The sequence below is a fragment of the Brugia malayi genome (genome assembly GCF_000002995.4).
Source record: "Brugia malayi strain FR3 genome assembly, contig: Bm_v4_Chr1_scaffold_001, whole genome shotgun sequence".
NCBI lineage: Eukaryota > Metazoa > Nematoda > Chromadorea > Rhabditida > Onchocercidae > Brugia > Brugia malayi.
The window spans coordinates 8,737,999-8,760,544 of NW_025062475.1; the positions used below are offsets into that span (position 1 = coordinate 8,737,999).

The window sequence follows — 22,546 nt, forward strand, 5'->3', positions numbered from 1 at the left end:
TTTATACTTCTCCAGTTCTTATTCTCTGGGATCTTCGAGAACAGTCCACTACTTTTTTCGAGAATTAGGGATATCCATCAGCCAGTATTTCATGTGGAGAGAAAATAAGGTCTTGGAGAGATTAGCGTGACTTCAGGTTTTTGTACTTTTGGGCTACTTTTACGATGTGTGCTAAGAATATGGAACTTTCTGCAGTCACTTTGATTCAATTTGACGGTTGTATTTAAGCCTAACTTAGAGGAGTATCGATCTCCTCAGCGGCATATAAATCCGCCATCCGTAGATCAGATAGTCTTGATAATTCCCATTCAACGACGAAGTATTAAGCATGTTTTATTCTTTCCACAGACCTTCCATACAGGGTATTAAAATGTGATATAAGCGGGTGGCTAGCGCGTTTGGCTATATATATATATGTATACATATATATAATGCACACAGGAGTAAGCAGGCTATGAATATGTTGATTAGAGAAATCTTCGAAATGTAGGATGGAATGTGAATTCCTGAGTAGGTGATCATGTGATTGTAACTGGAATTGATTGTGGAAATTGCATTCAGTGCGGCGCATACAAATCTAAATCCCCTGTGAACATTTGGTAATTGCGCTATCGGACAGAGAAATAGGCTGAAGTAGCCCCTGGGGTACTGCCGGCTCCGCCGCCTGATGGTGCAAAGTATGCCGATACACCTGGGCCAGCAGCACTGCCGGTAGCACCACCTCCAACTGGCTTAGCACCACCGCCACCACCAGCGCCAACACCAAAGTAGGCGGAGGTATAGCCTCCACCACTACCACCTGTAAGTATAGGATGTTTCACTAGTCACACATTTAAATTATAAAAAAACTTTCGGTATCGAAAAATTTTGAATTTTGAGTTCATTGTTGGAGCTAGTAGATAAGAAATACGAAATTTAAAAGGAATTCAGCCAAAAAGGAATGATGGACAACAACCTCCACCAACACCAAAGTAAGCAGATGTAGCTCCACCACCACCTGGAGCTGTTGGCGAATATCCTCCTCCTCCCGCTGGTGCTGAAATCTTTTTTATTATTAAAAATTTTTTTGAAGCACTTATATGTTGGCTCAAATTAAACACTGAATTTAAATCTTAGAATAAAATTACTTAAACCTTCGAAAGCTTTTAAAACAAAAAAATTAAAGTTAACTTGTTGTTTGACATATATTACCTGGAGCAGCTCCAATAGCAGTTCTTGTTAAATCTACCGGCGCTCCAATAGCTGTTTTTGTGAAATCTCCAGTCGGAGATCCAATTGCAGTCTTTGTCAGATCTACCGCACCAATGGCAGTTCTGGTAGGATCCACAGCACCAATAGCAGTTCGAGTGGGATCCACAGCACCGATAGCAGTTTTTGTTGGATCGACAACACCGATGGCAGTTCGAGTGGGATCCACAGCACCGATAGCAGTTTTTGTTGGATCAACAACGCCGATAGCAGTTTTTGTTGGATCGACAACACCGATGGCAGTTCGAGTGGGATCCACAGCACCGATAGCAGTTTTTGTTGGATCGACAACACCGATAGCAGTTAGAGTGGGATCCACGGCACCAATAGCAGTTTTTGTTGGATCTACAGCGCCAATAGCAGTTCTCGTTGGATCTCCAATGGCTGTTTTCGTAGAATCTATTGCACCAACTGCAAAACTATTTTAATTAATACTTGTCGATTATCTTAAAAATTTATTCAGCTACCACATTTATAACATAACAGAACTAAAAGTAACATTAAAGATCCACATATGGAACATTCAGATTATATAATCCATTAGTGCTAAAGTCTCGTTTACATTCACCCGTATTCTGTGCTTATGTAGCGAAATAAATTGGATGCCGTTTTAATTTTTTTTTTCCAAAATTCAATCTGTATAAGCTGAACACTTAGTTATTTTCCTTAGATATATCGCTAAGTCATCTTTTTTTCAATTTCTTTCAAAACCAGGAACTGTTCTACTTTAACTGAATACATTCAGAAAACTAATATTTTTAATTTGGATTTCCTAATACCTACTCAAAAAATATTATTTTAATACTATGCTTTGAAAAAATTACCTGTGGGTGAGCCTCCGCCTCCTTCTCCCAAACTTCCAGGTGTAGTCGGTGAAAAATACGCTGAAACATATCCACCTCCTCCTCCCGATCCTGGTGCAGCGAAATAAGCGGACGTTGTACCACCACCACCACCTCCGCCTCCAAAACCTATACCACCACCGCCACCACCACCTCCAACGCTGGGTCTTGCTCCTGGTGCCGCGAAGTATGCAGATACTGTTCCCGGTGCAGCACCACCGCCACCACCCGGTGCACTGAAATACTGCGACGTCATCCCCCTTTCAGCCACGCCGCGCGTTAGTTATAAGAATGCAAACAATAATCTAAGTAGTTAAAACTCGATTTTAAATCATATTGCATTCAAAAAAAAAAATAATGATACTAATTTAGTAGATTCAAGACTTATCGCAAAATATGTAAATGTCGCATTTGCTAACTCATAATAGTAAAGCTGTTTAATCGCATTCTTGTGTGGTAATTGTACTAAACATAATAAAAAGTTATGTTAGCAACAAACATTTACTATACAATTCCTAATTCAAACAACAGAAATAATTTATTTCGGCAAAAACAATAAATTTTCTGTTAACGATTACACTATCGAATTAAGCAAGAAAAAATCATCGGATAAAGAAATGAAAAAATAAATCAGTAATTTTTAATACAGAGTGAAAACCCAGTAACAGAGATATAGTAAAATATTCTGTTTTATTTCAGTTTTTTATCGCTAACGCCTTATCGAAAATACTCTTCACAAATTAAATAATATTTCTCAAGAATTATATTAAATTTCGCCGTCACAAAGCATTCCTTAACGCCACTTTTAGAGCAGGTTGCCGTTGCATGGGATTTTCTGTTCTTGTGCTGTGTAAATACCTGAAAAGAAATAAGTGTAAATAGATAGATTTGTGTCTCTAGTTAACAACGCTAGGTTATTCATTCAAATATTTGGTAACAGAAATGTATCAGAAATATGGAGAAAATAGCAACTACCAATTTTAACTTACAAGTAGGAGACAGCACACCACGCTGCGATAACTGCAATTCAGAATTAAAACATTGAAATGGTTCCACTGCGCCTGACAGACTAGTGTCATTCATGTTTTTATCTATTCCAGGTACTTTTTTCAGAAATTTCTGGATATACACCAGAGCAGCTTCGCATTCCTTCACATTTTGGCCAATTATTTCTACAGGAAATACACCGCCATGTCTTGCCTCTGTGTGCAACTACAACAAGTGTATCGGTGAATAACAAAGATTACACTTTTTTTTTTTTGATAATACCAGTATTCTATTCGTTCGCATTTATAAAAAATAAACAAAAGACTTTGTCGAGGATTCAAAGTTTGAAGAAGATTTTCTAAATTTTATAAAATACAAGACCGAAATGAAGCAGTTTGTATGCTCCTCGATTCTTTTCTTATTTACTCCTCGAATGCCAATTAGGTGCGAAGCTTCAGAAGCAGGCACAGTGAAAGTTAAGCTTTTGTCTGCTTGATCACGTAACATAGCTTCGCATTCGTCCACTGAAAAGTATTCGTAAATTATTGAAGAGGCTTGATGAATGAATTTATTCACGCAACATTTCAAAAGAATAAGAAATTTACATGTGCGACAAGATACTTCCGGAACTGATCGTGATACATGCGAGCCACAGCAAACTGTTACGGGAGTTGGCCATTTATGAATTTTCCCAAAATAACTTTCAATTAGTTCCATTAGCGCTGTCTTTGCAGCTAATGCATTGGCTAACTGTAATTAGAAATTAGCTTGCCAAGCTCATTACACTTCCGTTGAAATGTTTTCCATATTTTTTAGATAAATTTGTAGCCCGACTTAATGCGCTACTTCTATATGATCTTTACTATGTGTCTTTTGTTCTGATCACCTCTATTATACATTCTTGCAAAAGAGATGAAAATCATAATGACACTGAATTTAATGCAACAATATGGGTTAAATGTGAATTCTAGTTTTTACGAAGCAATATAGTTATGAAAATATGAAACAAACTGCTTGAAACATACGTCTTTGGTGATTATATCAATTTTAGTGTTACCAATTGCATCAGTATCCTTAAAATGTGGTTCAATTACGCAACGATATAAATGTTCCAAAGCATTTACACTTCGCTTATTGTTTGAAAATAAAAACTGAGCAATTGCACTCGGAATATTCATCAAAATAACGCAAGGTTCTTCATTAGAGCCTTGCAAAGCTGTGTCTGAAAATATGCAAAAAAACTACACTGACATCAAAAGTGATATTAAGGATTCGAGAGAAAAAATCTGTTATTAAACATAGCAAGAGAGATGACGGAAGAGTAAGAGATAAAGTAAACTGGAAAAGAAAAAGTATTAGATAATGAAATGTAGTCACACCAAATTAAACAACATTGTATATTCTTACTTCCCCATTTATACACGAAACATAATTTAAACTTGCTGTTTTTAAAAGATGCTTTGCGAAGAATCGAAACTACTTTATGGTAAGCACCACAAACTGAGGCTCCATTTCCAAAAATACACACGTGACCATTGCTATCTGTCTGCAAAATTAGCCATAGAAAAGTAAGGAAAATATTAAAAACGACAAATGCTTTGCAATTATTTAAGAAACATACTTTCAACTGCAGTGCTTCCGTTCGGTGTAGAAGAGTCTTAGCATTCAGTTGTATAAGAGCAGCTTCGGAAGGTGATACTTTAAATAAAAACTGATAATCTGATTTGGCAGTTAATTCACAAATTTCTATAGCACTGCAAGATTTTAAAAGCATAACAAATTAGAGGAAAATATGAAATTCAATAATCAACATGACATAGTTGTTTAAAGCGCAAAAACAACAACTAATACGATAATAACTAAAAAACCAACTAATTCGAATAAGGTTAAATTCTTATCACCATAGGAAATTTTTTTCTTTTTTTTGGACAAAAGTAACATTATTTCCACCACTAACCACTACAAGACGAAAAAATTCAATAACCGCTGAAAATTATTCATTTTCCACGCATCGGAAAGTGCTTCTTGGATGAACTTTAGATTCTGCTCCTTCAAACCTTTCACATAAACTGAATCTTCATCAATGATAAATTTTACGTCGTATCTTCTTTCCAGTTCCAGTAATGCATCACTTGCATCATTACCTAAATTTACAAATTTTTAAAGCTCGACGTTGTAAGCAAATCTTCTGAATTTCTCCAAAAATTTGAAAATTAAAAGTTAGAAAATATGAATTCAGAAACGTAAGCCTCTCTGTTTTGTCAAAGAAAGAAAAATATTTGACCTGTGACATAAGAAAGGAAAAGTGGTAATTCAAACAATAGTTTTGTTGAACAACGTTCCGACATCTTACTTTTCTTTCGTACTTAAGTGGGACTAGAACTATTGATTATTAAATTGAAAATTTAAAAAATAACGAGAAAATTCTATGTTGAAACCATTAAGCTAAGCTATACAAAACCTGACAGGACCTTAGTTGAAATAACTGATCATAATTGAAAAATGATGAGGATGAGTTATTCGAAGTTCTCTGAAGTTTTCCGTCACCGGTGGTAATGGAAGAGTACTATTCCATGAGATGAAACTCTTACTATGCTACTATTCACTGATAACATTTTCTTTTTCCGAGAAGTGATAAGACTGTATGTATCAGTTAATATAAGTGCATTCACAGACATACCTATAATGCTCCCTAATCTTTTAAATTCAAGTCTAAAACACAACTTCAATTTTCAATCCAATCAACTTCCCAAAAGTAAAGTCATTGACCCGATTAAGAGAGCTACCCTTAGTCTTCCGCCTTTCTCAGCCATACTGGGTAAACGACTGCAGCCATCTCACTGAAACAATTCAAAACTCTCGTCATCACGTAATGCACATTACCCGACCTCATCCCAATTTCGTTTCCATATCCTCTTTTCATTTCCGACCTTTTCCCGCCAAAACAGGCAATTTGAAAAACTTATACAAGGTAACAACTATTACATTGTGTCTTGTCCTCTTTATTTTCGTGGATATCCTCCAGTCAGAAATAATATACTCTGTCTCTTCCAATTTATTTTTTGAAAGTGGTCAAAGAAGTTGAACAGTTTATCAGTGACACCAACTCATCTATCACCTTTCTACATAAATCATTATTTAGCACTTTGTGTATTAAGTTTTCTTCTTTACCAGCTGTTCCAACCTTCTCATGCTCGAATCGCTGATGTTTTCTAATGCCGAGATCGTTGACGATTGCATTTTTACTAAAACTGAATAAAATTAAGTCCCAAATTTACCTTATGCCTTAAGTAAAGATGTGGAACAACCAAAACTTTCTAAACCAAGTTTTCTGCTAAAAAAATGTAGCCAATCTCGTTGATACCATACTTCAATTACAGTAGTTCAAACACTTCCCTTTTTTAATGCATCTCCTTTTTATAAAATCTGATTATTTCTTTTGAACATCAAAATACTGAAAAAGATCAACACTAAAGCACAAAGAATTAAGAACGTTTCAAAAAATTGCCACCAATTTCCATATTACAATATTCTCTTGTCCTTACTAGTTTCTTCTCGAATTTAATAAATAAAAATAAAAACCAACGGCGGTTTTCAACAGTTGCTTGTCCCTCAACACGTGATTTGTATATTTGTATAATACTCGTTTGTTCCTGACGTTTTAATGCCTTCATTTCTAGAACTTTCTGTAACTCCGAAGAATCCGAATCGGGTAATAGTCGTACATATGTCGTTACAAATTCTTCATGTGAATTTATCTCCGACATAACAATCTAAGATGGATTGAAAGCGAAATAAATTAACCATAAAGGAGAAAATTTGTTGAAACTGTTACTTAATTTGTTAGTCAATTTTTTGTCTTTCATGTCACATGCATGTTCCACTATTTATTTCCCTTTGGGCAACTCTACAGTCATATTGGAAAAAAAATTCTTCATACTACGAAATTTATTGTATGATTACTTCAACAAAAATAATGTTAATAACATATATATACATAAATGCTTATCAAACAATTGGCCATTTAACTTCTAGAATACAAAAAAAAAAAACTCAAAGAATGACAAAAACAAACTTTGAGTATCATTTCTACTTTTGTCATCGTTCTTACTACAACATTTGTGTACATTGTTGGCGGTTTCGTGTTAATAGATGATTCAACCGTTGGCAAAGATAATAAAAAGGTCTTCAATGCATGTGTATCCAAAAGCAACTGTTCTGCACCAGTGACACCCACTGGACGACACCTGAATTTCAAGCACACTATAAGAAAATAATTTTAAAAAAATTTAGAAAATCAAGTTATAGATAAATTATACGATAGTGTAATAATAGAAATAAATAGAAATCGCCCAAGAAAATCTTATATTCCTCTATGAAGAGAAATTAAGGAGTAGTAATTAAGGTTAAGATTCCACTTGTGACTTTTCTGTCTTATGAAAACGTAGGATTTTCATAGATGCTTTTTACATTACTATTAACATATGCAAACATAATTTCTAATGGTTCTAACGAACAATGTAGATAGATTCCAACATTTTGGTGATAATATGCAAGATTTTATTTCTATTGCATCACCTTGACCATATGATTACTGGATGGAAAAACTTGTTACTGTAATGTGTCATTACTGTAACTTGTATTTTATCCACATTTTCCAACTCTAAATGCATTTTCTCTGAATTACTCTTTCCATTATTTCAATCAGTGACATGACCATTCAGTATCTACCTGAATAACGCACCCAGGAATTTATTGACCAACTGCGTAGCAAGCTTCAAACAAAAATATGCGAAATATTTTCGTCTGTCAACGAAAAAATCCCTTATCGGCGGCACACTCGACCGCAGATGACTTCGTATCGATGAAACATATAGTGACTCGTCACCAACACTCTCTACACCATGCCAACTGAAAACATTTTTGATTATTAGGTTCTATTGTTATGAAGATTCTTCGGTACTTAATGAAGACCAGCTATCTAAAAAAGAGTTCATCATGCCACGCAAAAGCACGTGCTAGTACGAGACCCTTTCCACAGCCGAAAGAAAAGAGAAATGAAAGGCGTAAAAAAATCACTTTTTTTTTACCATCGTTTGCAGGGCAGCATCACAACTGGACTCTACATCCTGTACTAATACAGAAAGTGCACTATTTGATATACTGTAGAACAATTCCATTTCCTGATTCAGATCGATGCTCTAAAAAAATACCAGATATGATTCTGTCCCATGTCTAGCGTCTAAAAAGAGTATACTTCTAATATTATCCCACGTATTTTCTATACTTTCTACCGTCAAGTCGTAAATAGTTTTAAACAGTAGTTTGCATATTCCTTTATTATTACATTTCTCTATAACCTAATAAATTGCAGATTTAGGATAACCATAGCCCGCACAAAAGAAAAATATATGATTTCGTCTTTTTCCCCATTCAACAAGTTAAAGACACTGCATTCACCTGCACTCGTTGTTTTAGTTTTTCTTGCAGTTGCAGTGTTGTTTCAGCGCACCAATCAGCAGTAGCAAGTATACAGCATGTAAAAAATTGCTGATCAACTGTTAAACGAACTGCAGCTTCATCCCTGAAAATTTTAAAATGAGTTTATAGACGTCCGAAACTGCTATAATGTGACTAGATTTAATTGGACCGTAATTTCGTAACTTCAAGATGAAATAGAAGTTCATCTTGAAATTATGAGACGAAATTTGAATGGAGAGACAAGTAAACAAATAACAGCACGAAATATCAAAAAATGAACCTCATCAAAGTTTGTAAAATTGAAGCAGACGAAAATTGAGTAGATGATAAGGATGGCAAGAAAGCTGTTAAACAACCATGAGCATAACCACGAAGACAGCTGCGCAGTACTTCTACGAGATTCCTAAAAGAAAAAAAAAATACTTCTAAGTAATTCCTTATCAATTGGCTTTGATATCATTCTATAACTGCTTTTCAAATATTACATTACACAAAGTAGTAAGTTTTCTTAAGGTGATGGACACTATCAATGGATGGCAAAATGGGATTTTTCCTCAAACGGTACTAATGACATCTCAAAGACAAGTGGTAACGAATGGTTAATTCGAAGAAAGCAAAAGCTGAGATAATATAACTCCAAACCTTAGTAAAGAATTTGGATTGGAACTGAGTTTTGTTGATTCGGCAATTATTTTCTTCAACAAAAGGAACATATCGGCAGATGATGGAAGTGGATATGCATGAGATGCAGTTTCTCGGGTTGGTCGTTCAGCACCACTCCTAATTCTAATGATGCATTCCTCTAGAAAACTATCCAAGTTTTTCTTTTGAGCTGCCACAAATACATCCATATACTTGTCAAATACTTGCCAAATGATCTGAATTGAATGTTAGAATCTTAGTTTCTACATCATAGTTTCTATATCGGCGAGAAAATTTTATTTCTCATGGCCTTATTTATACATTCTGGTTACTTTTAACGCTTTTTTCTTCAGATATGATCAGTCTAAACCAATAATAAAACAATGATAAAACCAATAATTAAACAACTGTTTAAATTCCATGCCTAATGAAATACCTAACCATTTCCTAAATTAAACAATTGTTTAATTTCATAAAATGTTGGGTGTTTCACAAATGCAGTTTAAATGTTCAATAAAACAATACAACAATTTCCCAACGAAGTCATGATTGCAACGTTAACTGTTTTATTGATGAAACTTTCTGACAATGAGCAAACAGCAATATCTTCTCGACTGTTCGATGATTTTTTCTAATGAAATATTCACATCAAATTTTATGAGTCAAAGAGAACAAACCTTTTCGAAGTTGTAACCTTCTTTTGCTGGGAATCTTTTGCAAAGTAGATTTTCAAACATCACTGTATGATTGATGGCATGCGCGAGTACTTTATAATCAAGTTCTAACCAACGTCTCGACATCATTCGTTCCAACATCCCTCTGATAAATTGTGCGATGAAAGATATGAAAAATTGAAGGCAACACTTTAAGATAATTATAATCAGATATTATTATAATCTGATATTGTTCTTCCCATTTTTATTTATTTAGATGAATTTGTGTAGATGTTTATTGTAGATATTGTATTTGCAGAAATTCAGAAAATCCAACGCAAAGCACATGGAAAGAAATACCTTGTTAAATTACAATATCCTAAAGTCAAACGCCGACCCATATCCCAATCAGCGGGGAATACTTTCATCACACTCGTTTTTTCAAGTTCTGTCAGTTTTTGCACGAACCATCGATATCTATAAAAAACAAGTCTTTCACTAAATATCAACAGTAAATTAAAATTTGATAAAAATCTAACCTTAAGTCAATTTTATCAATCCAAGCAATACTTTCACTTTCACCGTATAACACAGTATATTCGGAAAGCTGATGTTCTATGAGCCATTTGCAAAAATCTTCCCGTATAACTGGATCCAACGATGAAACAACGCGGCACATATCAGTTACCGAAGAATTTAAGATTCCGGTCTGAACACAAATTAATTCATATTTTGGAAAAAAGAAAAACTAAAAAAAAATTTTTTGGAAAATATTTTTGAAAAAAAAGTTGCATATATTTTGGAAAAAAATAAAACTTAGTTTTTAAGGAAATTAATATTGAAGATATTTTCTAATCAGTCAAAAAACCTGGAATGAATGCTTCAAATCCGAAGCAAGTTGAATAGTTAATCGCTGTTTTAGTCGTTCGAGTTGTTCAGAGATATTTTTGATATGTTCTACTTCCATATAAGGACCAAAAAGCTGTAAGACATTCAGGACAGCCGGTAACTGTGAAGCAATATCACCATATCGATGTTGATCTATCCATGATCCTATTAAGTAAATATATACTACAGAGCTTCATTTGACGAAAAGTGGAGATTTTTTGGAATTCAAAAAATCATGACTATCGCAATCCTTAAAAAAAAAAAAAAAAAATTATGAAAGAAAATTACAAAAATTGGACCTAAATTAATATCTTGGAAATCTTAATAATTACCTTACCAGCAGAACAAGATCTTCAGGTTTTCTGATATTCTAAAATATAACTGAAAGGTAACTTGAAACTATTCTTTATCAGACTTTACCAAATCAAATCCAGCACTACTAACGAGAATTTTAAGTATTCCAAATAATTAGAATGAGAAATCCATTTTTCTCCATATACATATACTGAAGCTTCAACAGGATTTTCTTTCCTCGCTGTATTTGCCAAGTTCGTTCCCTTAGCTATGATTTCGCTAGATAGTAGATTGGGGACTGTGGAAATCTTATCAAACATTCGTGTTCATGAATTAGATGATAAGGCATTTGGTTACCTTAAGAGTGTCAAAGTTACTTTCTCTGTTTACCTCTGTCCGGTTGAATCCCATCATTTTTACATTTAGAGGTGTTTACTGCAGAACTTGCTTATTGTGGAGTTTAAATGTAAGCAGTTTTTAATAAGAAAGACGGTACCGAGTGAATAGACGCCAGTTAGCAGAATTTGAAGATGATGAAGAGCTTTGAGTGATGAGATTAAATTCCGCTTTGCGACATCAAGCTGCTTGATGTCACGAGTCATTTCCTGCACAACATTTTCTGAGGACTGTGTCTTCAAGCAAACCGCCTGTACACGCTCTTCTAAGTCTCTCATCGCAGCATGGGCCTAAACATTCATCTCGCATTAATAAATCTAAAAACAATTGAAATTTATTCATTTGCTTTTATTTCTGCTTTAGTCACATATCATATATCAGTCAAATATAAATGTTTGAAACAATAGAACAATGAACCTCATCTAAGGCCTGGCCTCCTTCAGCACCAGCCTTCTCATGTGTTTCAACAAGTTTCGCCAGCTGACGATCCAAGCCAACGATTTCATCCTTGATCGACTGCATTACCGAATCCAAATGTGATAATGACTGTTCTGTTGGAAATAAAGCATTGATCTGATCAACAACATCCACAGCAGAAGGGCAAAATCCACCACCACTGACTGAGGCAATAGTATGAATCACCTGAAATTGCAGTACAGCAGCACACCATTCCTTTCCAAATTGAAAGCTCTCTTGTTTAAGAAAAGAACGGAAAATTCAGTCATGCGTAACAGAAGCATTGAAAAGATGAACTTAACTCTTCCCTTTTTCCTTTGCCGTGTTCTTACAACTAAATATGTAAATTCTACTCCAAATAATATTCTAAAGATTAATTAAGCTAAGTGCTAGTTTAAAAATGTTGAGATCAAGCAAGACACAATGAAATAAAGGAAATGTCATCCTTATCAAACTAATAATCACTCACCCTGTCACTGAATGTCACTTCATCTCCTACAACCTCAGTACTTCCAACTTTCTTCGTTCCAAGGTTATTTTCTAATGCCTCGTTCATATCCTTCTCATCAAAACTGCTGCTTTTTTCCATCAGCATATTGCTAATATCTTGAAAAACGAAATGCATTTTACATAAGAGTGTAACCGACCGTTCATTTTAAAACAGATCAATTTATCTGAAAACTTTGTAGACATTTTCTTCTTCATTCAACTTCAATTAACTTTGAACCACTCCCTTTAAATCTTGAATGTCTATTCCATCCAAGTCCTCCAGTCCTGACCTTTATCCTAAGCAACTAACCAAGCCTTACTCTTGAAGTACAAAAACTGATCCACAGTCTGATTAGTAAACAATATCGATGGCTGAATGACGCAGCGATATGCAATTGTGACTTGAGACGACTCTTTCAAAGCGCTGACATTATCGCTTATCATGGGGCCCTCTGAGGGGGCTGATAATGTGTTCACTTTGCACGCAACAATGAAGACACGTAACCACACAAAGTCTTATCAGTGGACTCTTCATATCTGCAACGTTACGTCCCACGTCACTGTTACATTCCGTTGCATCCGAACTTGAACACTTCAACTTCAATTCTAGCTTCCGTTCAGCTCGAAGTTTGTTGTCATACCATTTCCCTTCCCTTCTTTTTATACTTAATATAGAATAATATTCCTGCACTGCTCCTCTCCCCATCTCAGTATTGAAATGCCTTGCTCTAAAATGTGCAATGTTTAGTGAGGTGAGTGATTTAATTTCGTCTCAGATTTCAGGTCTAATAAGCAGAGGAATGAAGTTTGAGAATTTGCTCGGTCAGCGGGGTACTGCTGTGGCGAAATGTCTGGGGTGGAAGCAAGGTTTGTATCTTATCTGAAATTCATTGCAAATGTAACTTCTTTGTTGAAGAGCTGAACAGAAATCCTTTATCGCCAGGAATTATATGAATGTATCAGTTGTAGGTGATGAAGAGGAAAGCTGGTCTAAGAAAGCTATCGATAGTTTGATGAAGAAGCTACAAAAACATAACAAGGAAGCATTGGCAAGTTTGGAAATGGCGTTGCAGTGTCAAGGACGTCAACGAACAGACTGCGTTACTATACCACGTTCACTTGACGGCAGGTTACAGGTTCGTCGTTCATTCTCGTTTGTTTTCTACAAATTTTTTTGAAATAAAGTAGACGAAAATTCTGATCTCTTCATCACTGAGTTTGAAATGTATCAGCTGAATAATACCGTAATATAGCTCAATATAGTTTGGGCGATTATAGGTCAACACAGAATTCGTTTTTTTATTTTGTTATAGAATTCATTTTGTCATCAAAATGTAGCGGAAAAATATTTGGTTTTTCCTATGGACGTCAGTATGTTCTATTCTGTGACGTATTTGGTTACATTTTTTAGATATCGCATCGGAAAGCGTTGCCACATGTAATTTACTGTCGTGTTTATCGTTGGCCAGATTTGCAGTCGCATCATGAACTGAAAGCAATCGATGACTGTCGCTATTGTTATGAATCAGGTCAAAAAGATGTTTGTATCAATCCATATCACTACGAAAGAGTGGAAAGTGCTGGTATCTTACCTCCGGTTCTGGTACCCCGGTATACTGAACCACCGCCACATATTATACCACGACTATTACGTATTTCTAGATTACAAACGAGTCCATCGGCTTCATCGATGCCATGCAATATTGACTTCAGTCATTACAGTGATGCAGTTCGTTTCAACTTCCACTTTTTTCAAAGTTTCACTCAAAACTTATTTTTTCTGACGCAGGTCAAATATCTAATCTCTTGAATGTCTTTCTTCCTGCTGATTTGTATTGATCTGCTGAGTTTTTTGCAGATGTTCAGTTAAGCTTTTGTTCTAATAAAGAGGACTTTCTGTTACAAATTCATTGTTACTATAACGGTATAATTAAAGAATTCCCATCAGATTTAGTTAAGGAAACTTAAGAGATATTTCCAGGTGATGATGTCAAAACGTGACGACGAGATGGATGCAAGTGTAATCATCCCGAACGGTGTTACCACGATAGAGGTGTGCTGGTTTATGTTATGATTTAAAAGAAATTTTCGGTCCGAGTTTTCTCATATTATTTTGATATGGAAGACCTGAAGTTTTTTGAATCTGTATTCTGTCTTTGCTCATCGTTCTCTAGAGTTCATTTCAGATACCATATGAGGAAGGGAAGTTCTGGGCTACAATCAGCTATTTTGAACTTAATACTCGTGTCGGTGAACAATATAAAGTTTCATCCCCAACCGTTGAAATTGATGGTTTTACGGACCCAACCTCAAATCCTGGTAAGATATGTCTTGGTCTTTTGTCTAACGTGAACAGAAATCAACAAATCGAGTCGACTAGACGACGTATTGGAAGAGGTTTGATTTTCCGTAATTTACAGCCATCAAATTACCTGTGCTAGATATGGTAAATTATTTGTTTTAAAGAGACAGTATTGTTTGTTTTCACCATAATCTTTTAATTCTTACAGCTCTAATTTTTATTCCTGTCTTTTTTTTATTTTTTATAATTTTCCTAGATGCTTAGGAGTTTTTTTTTTTATTCATAAATTTCAGGAGTAAAACTTACTTATGTTCCAAATCAAGGAACACTTTTTGCCGAATGCCAAAGTGAAAGTGCTATATTCATTCAATCTCGTAACTGCAATTATTTTCATAGTTTTCATCCGACAACAGTGTGCAAAATAACAAATGGAATTTCTTTGAAAATTTTCGACATGTCAAAATTTAGAGAGGTTTTCTTTTTGCAAAAATTTAAAACGCAATATTTTCTTCTTTACACAAAGAATATATGATATTTCTTCTATAAATCTTTGTTATTTTAGCTCTCCATTTATTTATTTTTATCAATAGATGTCATTTTTGATCTGGAATTTGTTGTTTTCCAGCTGTTAGCTGAATCGACACGTTGCTGCTCATTTGATGCAATCTATGAGCTAACCAATATGACAATCATACGTATGTCGTTTGTGAAGGGTTGGGGTGCGGAATATCAGAGACAGGATGTGACATCTACGCCTTGTTGGGTTGAAATACATCTGCACGCTCCACTACAGGTATGCCTTTCATGGTGTAGTGCTAACATTTAAACTTGATTAATTTGTATTAAAATAATTTGGGATAAATCGGGAAACAACCATAATCCTTCTATTTTGTTTTTTTCCTACTCACATTCAATCGAAATCGATTTTTTATCATTTTCTTATATCGTCGAATGATAAAAAACCAATACTCATTTTTGTTTTAGTGGCTGGATAAAGTTCTTTCTCAAATGGGTCCTCCGCCTAATCCAATTTCTTCAATATCTTGATTCTTTACAATGTCAATTTCTTTCGGAATATGATGAACGACGAGATGTAAATTTTTTTATGTGACATTTGAGTGAGTAATGCTTGCTTTTGTTTTAATCTGCGCATTCGGAATAAATTAAGAGATTTCTTTCGTGTCATTTTTTCCATGTAAATTTGTCTTTATCTTCAACTTGTAGCCTCTTAATCAATTGTTTTCAGAATAATTTCCAATTAAAGCATTTAAAATAACTAGTTGTATTTACGTTTTAATTGTTGAACAGAATTTTGATTACTATTTGTACATTTTTTTGCATTTTCATTTACATAAAATGAACTACATATATGTTTAGCGTTGTCATGAATCAGCACTTTTTAATAGCCCGTCAGCCCTCTAACAATTTTTTTTTTTCATATTATTCATAAAATATTAGATGTTTCAATGTAACCTCATTATCTAGGTTTTCATCCAAAATCCAAACCTCAAAATTATTCATATCCAAAGTCATGCATATAATATGTGAGTGAAAAGGGAAACAAATTCAGTTCAAATAGTTTATCCTCATTCTTATTCTTCGTTTATAAATTTAATGGTTTTTTGAATTTCAAGAAATTTTCACTGTTAATTAGCAGATTTTTGTCATCTGTGTGAAAAGGGTCTAAGTGAAATTCCACTTAGACCCTTATCATTGCTTGTTTTCTGTGGTTTAAGAGAATTTCATTTCAAATGAGGATATTTTGGTTTGTTATAATATCTGATCTCGTTTTTTCTGAGAAATAATTGAAGGGATATGGGGGCATGAAGGTAGAACAATGCAGTTGAAAGTGTAGTAGGAAAATTTATTGAGCTATAACTGTGAAGTTTTTACAACAAATCTAGAATTACTCAAGTTCTCTTCAATTTCTAATTTGCTACTGATGTCTAAGTTTTTAATTTAATGTCATCATAGCTATTTTTGCCTTACCTTTAATACCTTTTGCATTACTCTTCACTTTTGCTATGCACCTTTAACTTTTCATGAAGTTTGTACTAAAATCTAATAAATATGCAATGGTATTCTTATAATTTACATGACCACACATGCTGTCTTTCATATCTCTCTTCTATATGTATTCATTTACATTCAAGTTATATTATTTTCGGAATTGAATAGCACTACAGTTGTTTGTAAGTCTGCAATGTTGAAGTATTGGGAACAATACTTCACATTACAGTATCAGCGGAGTTTTATTTCGTGTCCAGAGTTCAAATAGAAGTGTGTAATGTCTAAGTTCACTTCCAATCTGGGAATCAGCCGTATAGTTCCCTGAGCTTGTTTGTATCGGATTCGATTGTAAATGAAAAATCGTATTTAATGACAGTGGGTAGAAAGTGGCATTTCTGATAGCTGTTTTAGCTGTCTTGAAAGAGAAAACAAACTTTCTTTTGATAACTATTTTTTCTATAAACACTTTATTGATTGCTGATAATCGATGTGCTTGGTTTGTTGTTTTGAAATAACTTGCAGTCTTAGTATCCATTGTCTTTCTTTTCAGATGTTTTTCGAATAAAAATATGTCGTAATAAGCGAATCATCTTTGGTGCTATATTGGTTTGTTGAACCGTTGTATTGACGGAATTGGTTCCATTGATATCCTATTCAGTTCTATTATTATCCAGGCGTATGAATTTATTTCATGAAACAAAAAGTTCTCAGGATGGCATTTCATGTGGATGGTTAACATTTCATTTTTGAATACATTGTTCACTAAGTTTTCCTGTACTGCATTCATCAGGAGGCGTTCTTTTCTAAAGTGGTCTTTCATTTTTCAAATGTATTGCCTAGAAACGCTTCCTTAACTGATAAATATGCAAAATAATCATTTAGTAATGATTGAAACTGACATTGCACTTCATTGGTGTGTTTTTTATTATACTGTAGGTCCATCGTTTTTCATCTTTAATACATCAGGAAGATTTGATTGTATTGAGAAGGTTTGGATGGGAAATGGGTGTATACAGTTTATTGCAGCAATGCTGGTTAAAGGGAATTGGGAGAAAGTGCCATTAGGAAATATTCCATTGACATCATCGGAAATGATTGAAAACGGAGAACGAAGTAGTCTTCGTTTCAAATGTTTCATTATTATTCAAATGATTTTCGTTTGGACAAGCTATACAGTAACTGTGAGATATTCTCGTTTAAGTGCTCCCAGACATTTGGTAAGCGATATGATTGTTTGTAATCTAGCAGATTTCAGAATTTTTAAAACTAATTCAATTTGACGGCCATTACAAAATTTTCATTGTCAGTGTTTAATAAGCATTCATCATCGATTATTAATTTCTAAATAGCATTATTTATTGTAATATGTAGCATTAATCAAACTTTACTTATTTCCTCATTAAACTGTTAGTATTATTTTATTTCATCTAGTGTCCCTTTCATTATGTTCTGTACTTTTAGGTTTATATTTTTGTTCAGCTAAGCTGCGTTTGGAATAAAAAGGTATTATTACAAATTTGTTTTTTCCAGCAATATTCCTCAACAACAGTCGTATACCTTTCGGAAATAATCAAAATGACTATTGCTTTATTCTTTGTCTTCCAGATCAATAACTACAATGTAAAAGAATTTACTAGAGTAAGTTTACTTCATTTTTTACTTGTTCTACATGTGATGATTCACCAGCGTGAATGCATATAGTGGTTTGTCAATTACAATCTATTATCATTATTCCAAATCTTTTATATCTATATTTTTTTAATTTTTTTTTCCAAAACCTTGGACGCTTTAGAATTTATCATCTTTTTTCATTTGTTTTTTTTTTTTCTCTCAGACCTTAGAAATTTTTTTTCAAAATTATTTCAAATTATTATTATTGTAGAGAAAATTTAGGTCAGTATTAGATATAACTTGAAGTTATTATTCATTATTATCGTTGTAGAAAATTTAGACCAGTGTTAGATATATATATCAAAGTTTGAAAGTGCAACAAAAAGTGAAGGACAAGTTTTAGTGAATGGCAGTTTTCTAAATAAATGAATTTTTCAAATAAGTGGCAAATAAATGAATTCTATTTGTAGCAGTTAATTGAATTGCAGTGTATAAAGAAAGAATATTTCGGGAAACCAAAGGATTTGCTGAAGATGACTTTTCCGTCAATAGCCTATGCGCTTCAAAATAATCTTGATTTTGTGGCATTATCAAATCTGAATGCAGGTATATATCATGTTACTACTCAACTTAAAGTGGTTACTACGGCTATTTTTATGATGATTATCCTTGGGCGACGATTCTCGGGCACACGATGGCTTTCAATTTTTTTGCTTTTCGGAGGTGTTGCTGCTGTGGAGGTAACAATTTCGATTTTTTTTTTCTTTTATAGTTAATGTAAGCTAGTTTATTCTTTTGACTGTTCGTCACTAATTGTATTAATTGTGCTCTGTTTGGGAGTGCATGAAGTATGCAACTAGAAAGATGAAGCCAAGTTAATATTGCAAAGCTTATAAGGTATGGTTTTTGGGTTTCGTGCAGATTTCGATATGTTATAGCTTACGTTTTAGTGAACTGGAAAATTTATTTGTGTAAGATATGATAGACTACCACGACCACAATGGGATGTATGAGGTAGAAACAGTTCTAGTTTTTCACAATGTTATCTCATTATTTGCCATCTCTTATTTGAATGAAATTGAATTTCATTCAGTCAAAACTGATGGGTTGAATTTATAGCTCAGTATAAACGAAAGAAGCATTAAGGAGAAAAGTGATGAAAATTACTTGCTTGGATTGAGCGCTGTACTCTTCACATGTGTAACTGCAGGCTTTGCTGGTTAGTAATCTTCCGTTTAGATGATTATGATTTCAGGTACAGATTTAGAAATAGTCGATTTATGACTAATTGCAGGAGTATACTTTGAATATATGCTTAAAGATGGCAGTGAAACACCGTTCTGGATACGGAATCTTCAAATGTATAGTTGTGGCGTAGTTAGTGCAGCTTTGGGATGCATTCTTTCTGAATGGAACAGAATTTTGACTAAAGGATTTTTTTATGGTTACAATAGTAATGTTATTGCTGTCATTCTGTTCTTGAGTTTAGGTTAGTTTTTTTTTTTTTCTCAATTTTAGATAGACTTATATGAAATTTTCTGCAATCTGATGAACAGTAGCAGTCAGAAAAACTAAAAATGTCTGGTAAGTTTTCGGTGAGATATCGAATATAATCCTTCACTCAATATTGTGATGCTTCAAATGGACATGTGATTAAGAAGGTATATAAAATGGAAGAGAGCGATATTACAGACAACACAGCAGCAAATCGTAAGCGAGAAATGCGAAGTTCTTTTTATTCCAGGAGGGATTTTCATATCACTGGTAATGAAATACCTAGATAACTTATGCAAAAGTTTTGCCTCAGCAATGAGTATCATCTTGGTTGTTATGATCTCTCATCTTATATTCCACGACGTGCAGCTGAATTTGATGTTTCTTACCGGTTCCATAACTGTTTGTGGAGCAGTATTATTGTACAGTTCAGTACCAGAGTGAATAATTCTTTCAAAAAATATTTTTATTGTTAAGGATTTGAAAAGTCCAGTTGTCATTTTAATACGTGAAAATCTGTTACGAAATACTCAGGAAAATTATCCAAACTGATTCGTGCCAGTGTGTTTTACTGAAAGTCGAACTTTTACTTCCTTTGAGGTGGTAGTGCAAAAAATTAGAAAAAAAAAAAAAGTAGACTGCTGCACTTTGTATCCATATTTACACATTTGTATTCATATTATTTATAGCGAATGCGGTCTTCATAAATCGTAAGTTTTTCGTGACATTTTTGAATGTTTTTCTAATTGTTGAATGCCACAGGAAATCCAAACTCATAAAAGATTCAAATTGCTTCCACTAAATTCATTATTTTTTCAGGATTATTCTATTCCAATGTATTTATAACTGATTTGGACCTTTATATTGATTCCTTTTTATTCTGTGCTTTTTATATCTAAACGTTTAGATTAATGGTATAAATATCAACCATTTATAGTGCCGTTTTCTTAGCACTTGTTGCGGATTTTAACATCGCGAAGCACTAAATAAATGTTAACAATGCTTAATGTAGCAATCCATTGATGTCTTTTACAATTCATCGTAATGGTTTAATTGACTTTTAATCTTATATCAATTCATATACTATGGGCATCTGTCATGTAATGTCTATTGCAACTCACAGTAGCCATTTATCACAATGCCTAGACAAATCATTATACACTCTTTCGTAATATCATTCAATTCATCGTGATATCCATTTTTAAACTTACTGTTAAAGTTACTATCATCCTTTGTACAAAAATGTCTAATTATAAACCACCCCCACATTTTAACATATATAATGTAAGATAATTGCTACATAAGGATCACCCTTGTTAAAAGAATTAGTATATGTGTAATTTATCGCCAAGGACCGATGATTCCAATTTCAATTGTTCTCTATCAACGTTTTGTCTTATTACTTCTGCTAATAAAGAACTTGGATTATATTTGTTACCTCACGCATTTATATTTACATCCAAGACAATCTCCCTGCGATCAAACACCTCTCCCAATATTATTAATTAAACAATCAAAACCTTCCACGACAGCGCTTGCTTAATATATTAAGACATAGCACTGACGTTTCAAAAACATCTGCTGATAAACAGTAGACTTTTCTCCAATAAGGAAAGATGTATCCGTATTTAAAAAAAGCACCTTCTTTCAGCGGAATTTTCAAAATTCAACCACCACTTATCGGTGGTATTACAGCGATTTCTGAATGCGCAGCGATCGTAAACGTTCCGTTATGATCATCAACATATTCCTGATTTAGAGCTAGTATGCAACAATCTTCGATTGGTGACAAATCTTTGAATATCTAAAAAGAGTTCACTTCAGCATTGCTTGTTTACTTATCCTTTTAAAGTCCTGTAACAACTAGTCTGCTGTTGAATAAACAAGGAGACCAAGGCCTGCCCCGGGATGAAATTTCACTTATTAATCGAATGGACTTGTCAATCTAACCTACTTTTGTTAAGTATGCTTGTTTCAACTCTCAATAATTATACGGCAACTTGGTACTTCAGCAAACAGCGTAATAAAATAGAAGTGTTTGCTTATTTGGAAGTGATTTGAACATAAAAATTTTCTATCGAAACCGAGTGCAGAAAGCTTCCAAAAGCCTTAGTCTTCCGGAAAGTATCCAGAAACAGCAAACGGTAACGTTCAATAAACACTAAAGTAAAGGTAAAAAACCTCATGAAATATTAATTGTCGTAGCTGTCGGCAGTTTAACATATTCGGCACATTTACATTTCTCTCCGATAAGTTAACCAATTCACGTGCTTCACCAAATAAAACAAAACGGACAGGTACTGCTGCCATCATTCTCATGCAAAGTAGAAGCATGTCTTATGTGACCGCATCATTTATTTCTAACTGCAAACACAAAAAAAGCAACTTTTTCGCAAAAAATATGCATACAATGTAGCAACGAATGTGCAAAAACTCATACGGATAGTGACGATACTTTATATTCCTTTGAACTGAACTGATAACGGAAAAAGCAAAAAAAGAGATTGATCTATGTAATTTTTACCTTTATTCGAAAAAAGCCTTCAAATAATTCCCGTATAAGATGATGAATGAAATCAGGAATATAAAAATACATGAAATGGAGATCAATAAAACCTGATAATATAGATTACTAATCCAATAATTCACATAAAAATTAGAACAATAAGAAATGATCAACAACCAATACCTCAGTGCGTCCAGTATTATCAACAAGCATTAAACATGTGTTTCCAAAATTTTTTGAAAAAAAC

At 33.8% G+C, this 22,546-nt stretch overlaps 6 protein-coding genes across 7 annotated transcripts; 2 read left to right on the forward strand and 4 right to left on the reverse strand.

Moving 5' to 3' along the window:
- Positions 1 to 608: 608 nt before the first annotated feature.
- Bm10819 (Uncharacterized protein) lies at positions 609 to 2,346 on the reverse strand (the record flags this gene model as incomplete). The annotated part of the gene is made up of 4 exons (XM_043077177.1): positions 609 to 799; positions 956 to 1,036; positions 1,192 to 1,659; positions 2,073 to 2,346. 4 exons carry the CDS (start codon positions 2,344 to 2,346, stop codon positions 609 to 611), a joined length of 1,014 nt encoding a protein of 337 aa, XP_042933111.1.
- A 549-nt stretch (positions 2,347 to 2,895) lies between these two features.
- On the reverse strand, positions 2,896 to 5,078 carry Bm16917 (Uncharacterized protein; the record flags this gene model as incomplete). Its single annotated transcript, XM_043077178.1, has 8 exons — positions 2,896 to 2,948; positions 3,080 to 3,302; positions 3,459 to 3,601; positions 3,683 to 3,827; positions 4,103 to 4,299; positions 4,506 to 4,623; positions 4,699 to 4,831; positions 5,062 to 5,078. 8 exons carry the CDS (start codon positions 5,076 to 5,078, stop codon positions 2,896 to 2,898), a joined length of 1,029 nt encoding a protein of 342 aa, XP_042933112.1.
- Positions 5,079 to 6,230: 1,152 nt separating this feature from the next.
- On the reverse strand, positions 6,231 to 12,482 carry Bma-vps-53 (Uncharacterized protein; the record flags this gene model as incomplete). Its single annotated transcript, XM_001900532.1, has 15 exons — positions 6,231 to 6,322; positions 6,664 to 6,850; positions 7,153 to 7,324; positions 7,809 to 7,988; positions 8,157 to 8,278; positions 8,538 to 8,661; positions 8,839 to 8,961; positions 9,201 to 9,436; positions 9,878 to 10,019; positions 10,214 to 10,330; positions 10,393 to 10,562; positions 10,722 to 10,906; positions 11,532 to 11,721; positions 11,849 to 12,073; positions 12,357 to 12,482. The coding sequence occupies 15 exons, from the start codon at positions 12,480 to 12,482 to the stop codon at positions 6,231 to 6,233; spliced, it is 2,391 nt and encodes a 796-aa protein (XP_001900567.1).
- A 694-nt stretch (positions 12,483 to 13,176) lies between these two features.
- Positions 13,177 to 15,725, forward strand: Bma-sma-2 (Uncharacterized protein; the record flags this gene model as incomplete). The annotated part of the gene is made up of 8 exons (XM_043077179.1): positions 13,177 to 13,243; positions 13,346 to 13,512; positions 13,788 to 14,105; positions 14,358 to 14,429; positions 14,563 to 14,773; positions 14,972 to 15,150; positions 15,304 to 15,471; positions 15,663 to 15,725. The coding sequence occupies 8 exons, from the start codon at positions 13,177 to 13,179 to the stop codon at positions 15,723 to 15,725; spliced, it is 1,245 nt and encodes a 414-aa protein (XP_042933113.1).
- Positions 15,726 to 17,379: 1,654 nt separating this feature from the next.
- Bma-ugtp-1 (Uncharacterized protein) lies at positions 17,380 to 20,237 on the forward strand (the record flags this gene model as incomplete). Of its 2 annotated transcripts, XM_043077180.1 has the most annotated exons (7): positions 17,380 to 17,419; positions 17,715 to 17,905; positions 18,219 to 18,326; positions 18,788 to 19,039; positions 19,419 to 19,518; positions 19,594 to 19,788; positions 20,044 to 20,237. In XM_043077180.1, the coding sequence occupies 7 exons, from the start codon at positions 17,380 to 17,382 to the stop codon at positions 20,235 to 20,237; spliced, it is 1,080 nt and encodes a 359-aa protein (XP_042933114.1). The 2 variants fall into 2 exon arrangements, with proteins under 2 accessions (XP_042933114.1, XP_001900569.2); XM_001900534.2 differs by lacking the exon at positions 17,380 to 17,419 and having other exon boundaries at positions 17,717 to 17,905.
- A 1,222-nt stretch (positions 20,238 to 21,459) lies between these two features.
- On the reverse strand, positions 21,460 to 22,106 carry Bm10818 (Uncharacterized protein; the record flags this gene model as incomplete). Its single annotated transcript, XM_001900535.2, has 2 exons — positions 21,460 to 21,597; positions 21,975 to 22,106. 2 exons carry the CDS (start codon positions 22,104 to 22,106, stop codon positions 21,460 to 21,462), a joined length of 270 nt encoding a protein of 89 aa, XP_001900570.2.
- Positions 22,107 to 22,546: the final 440 nt, after the last annotated feature.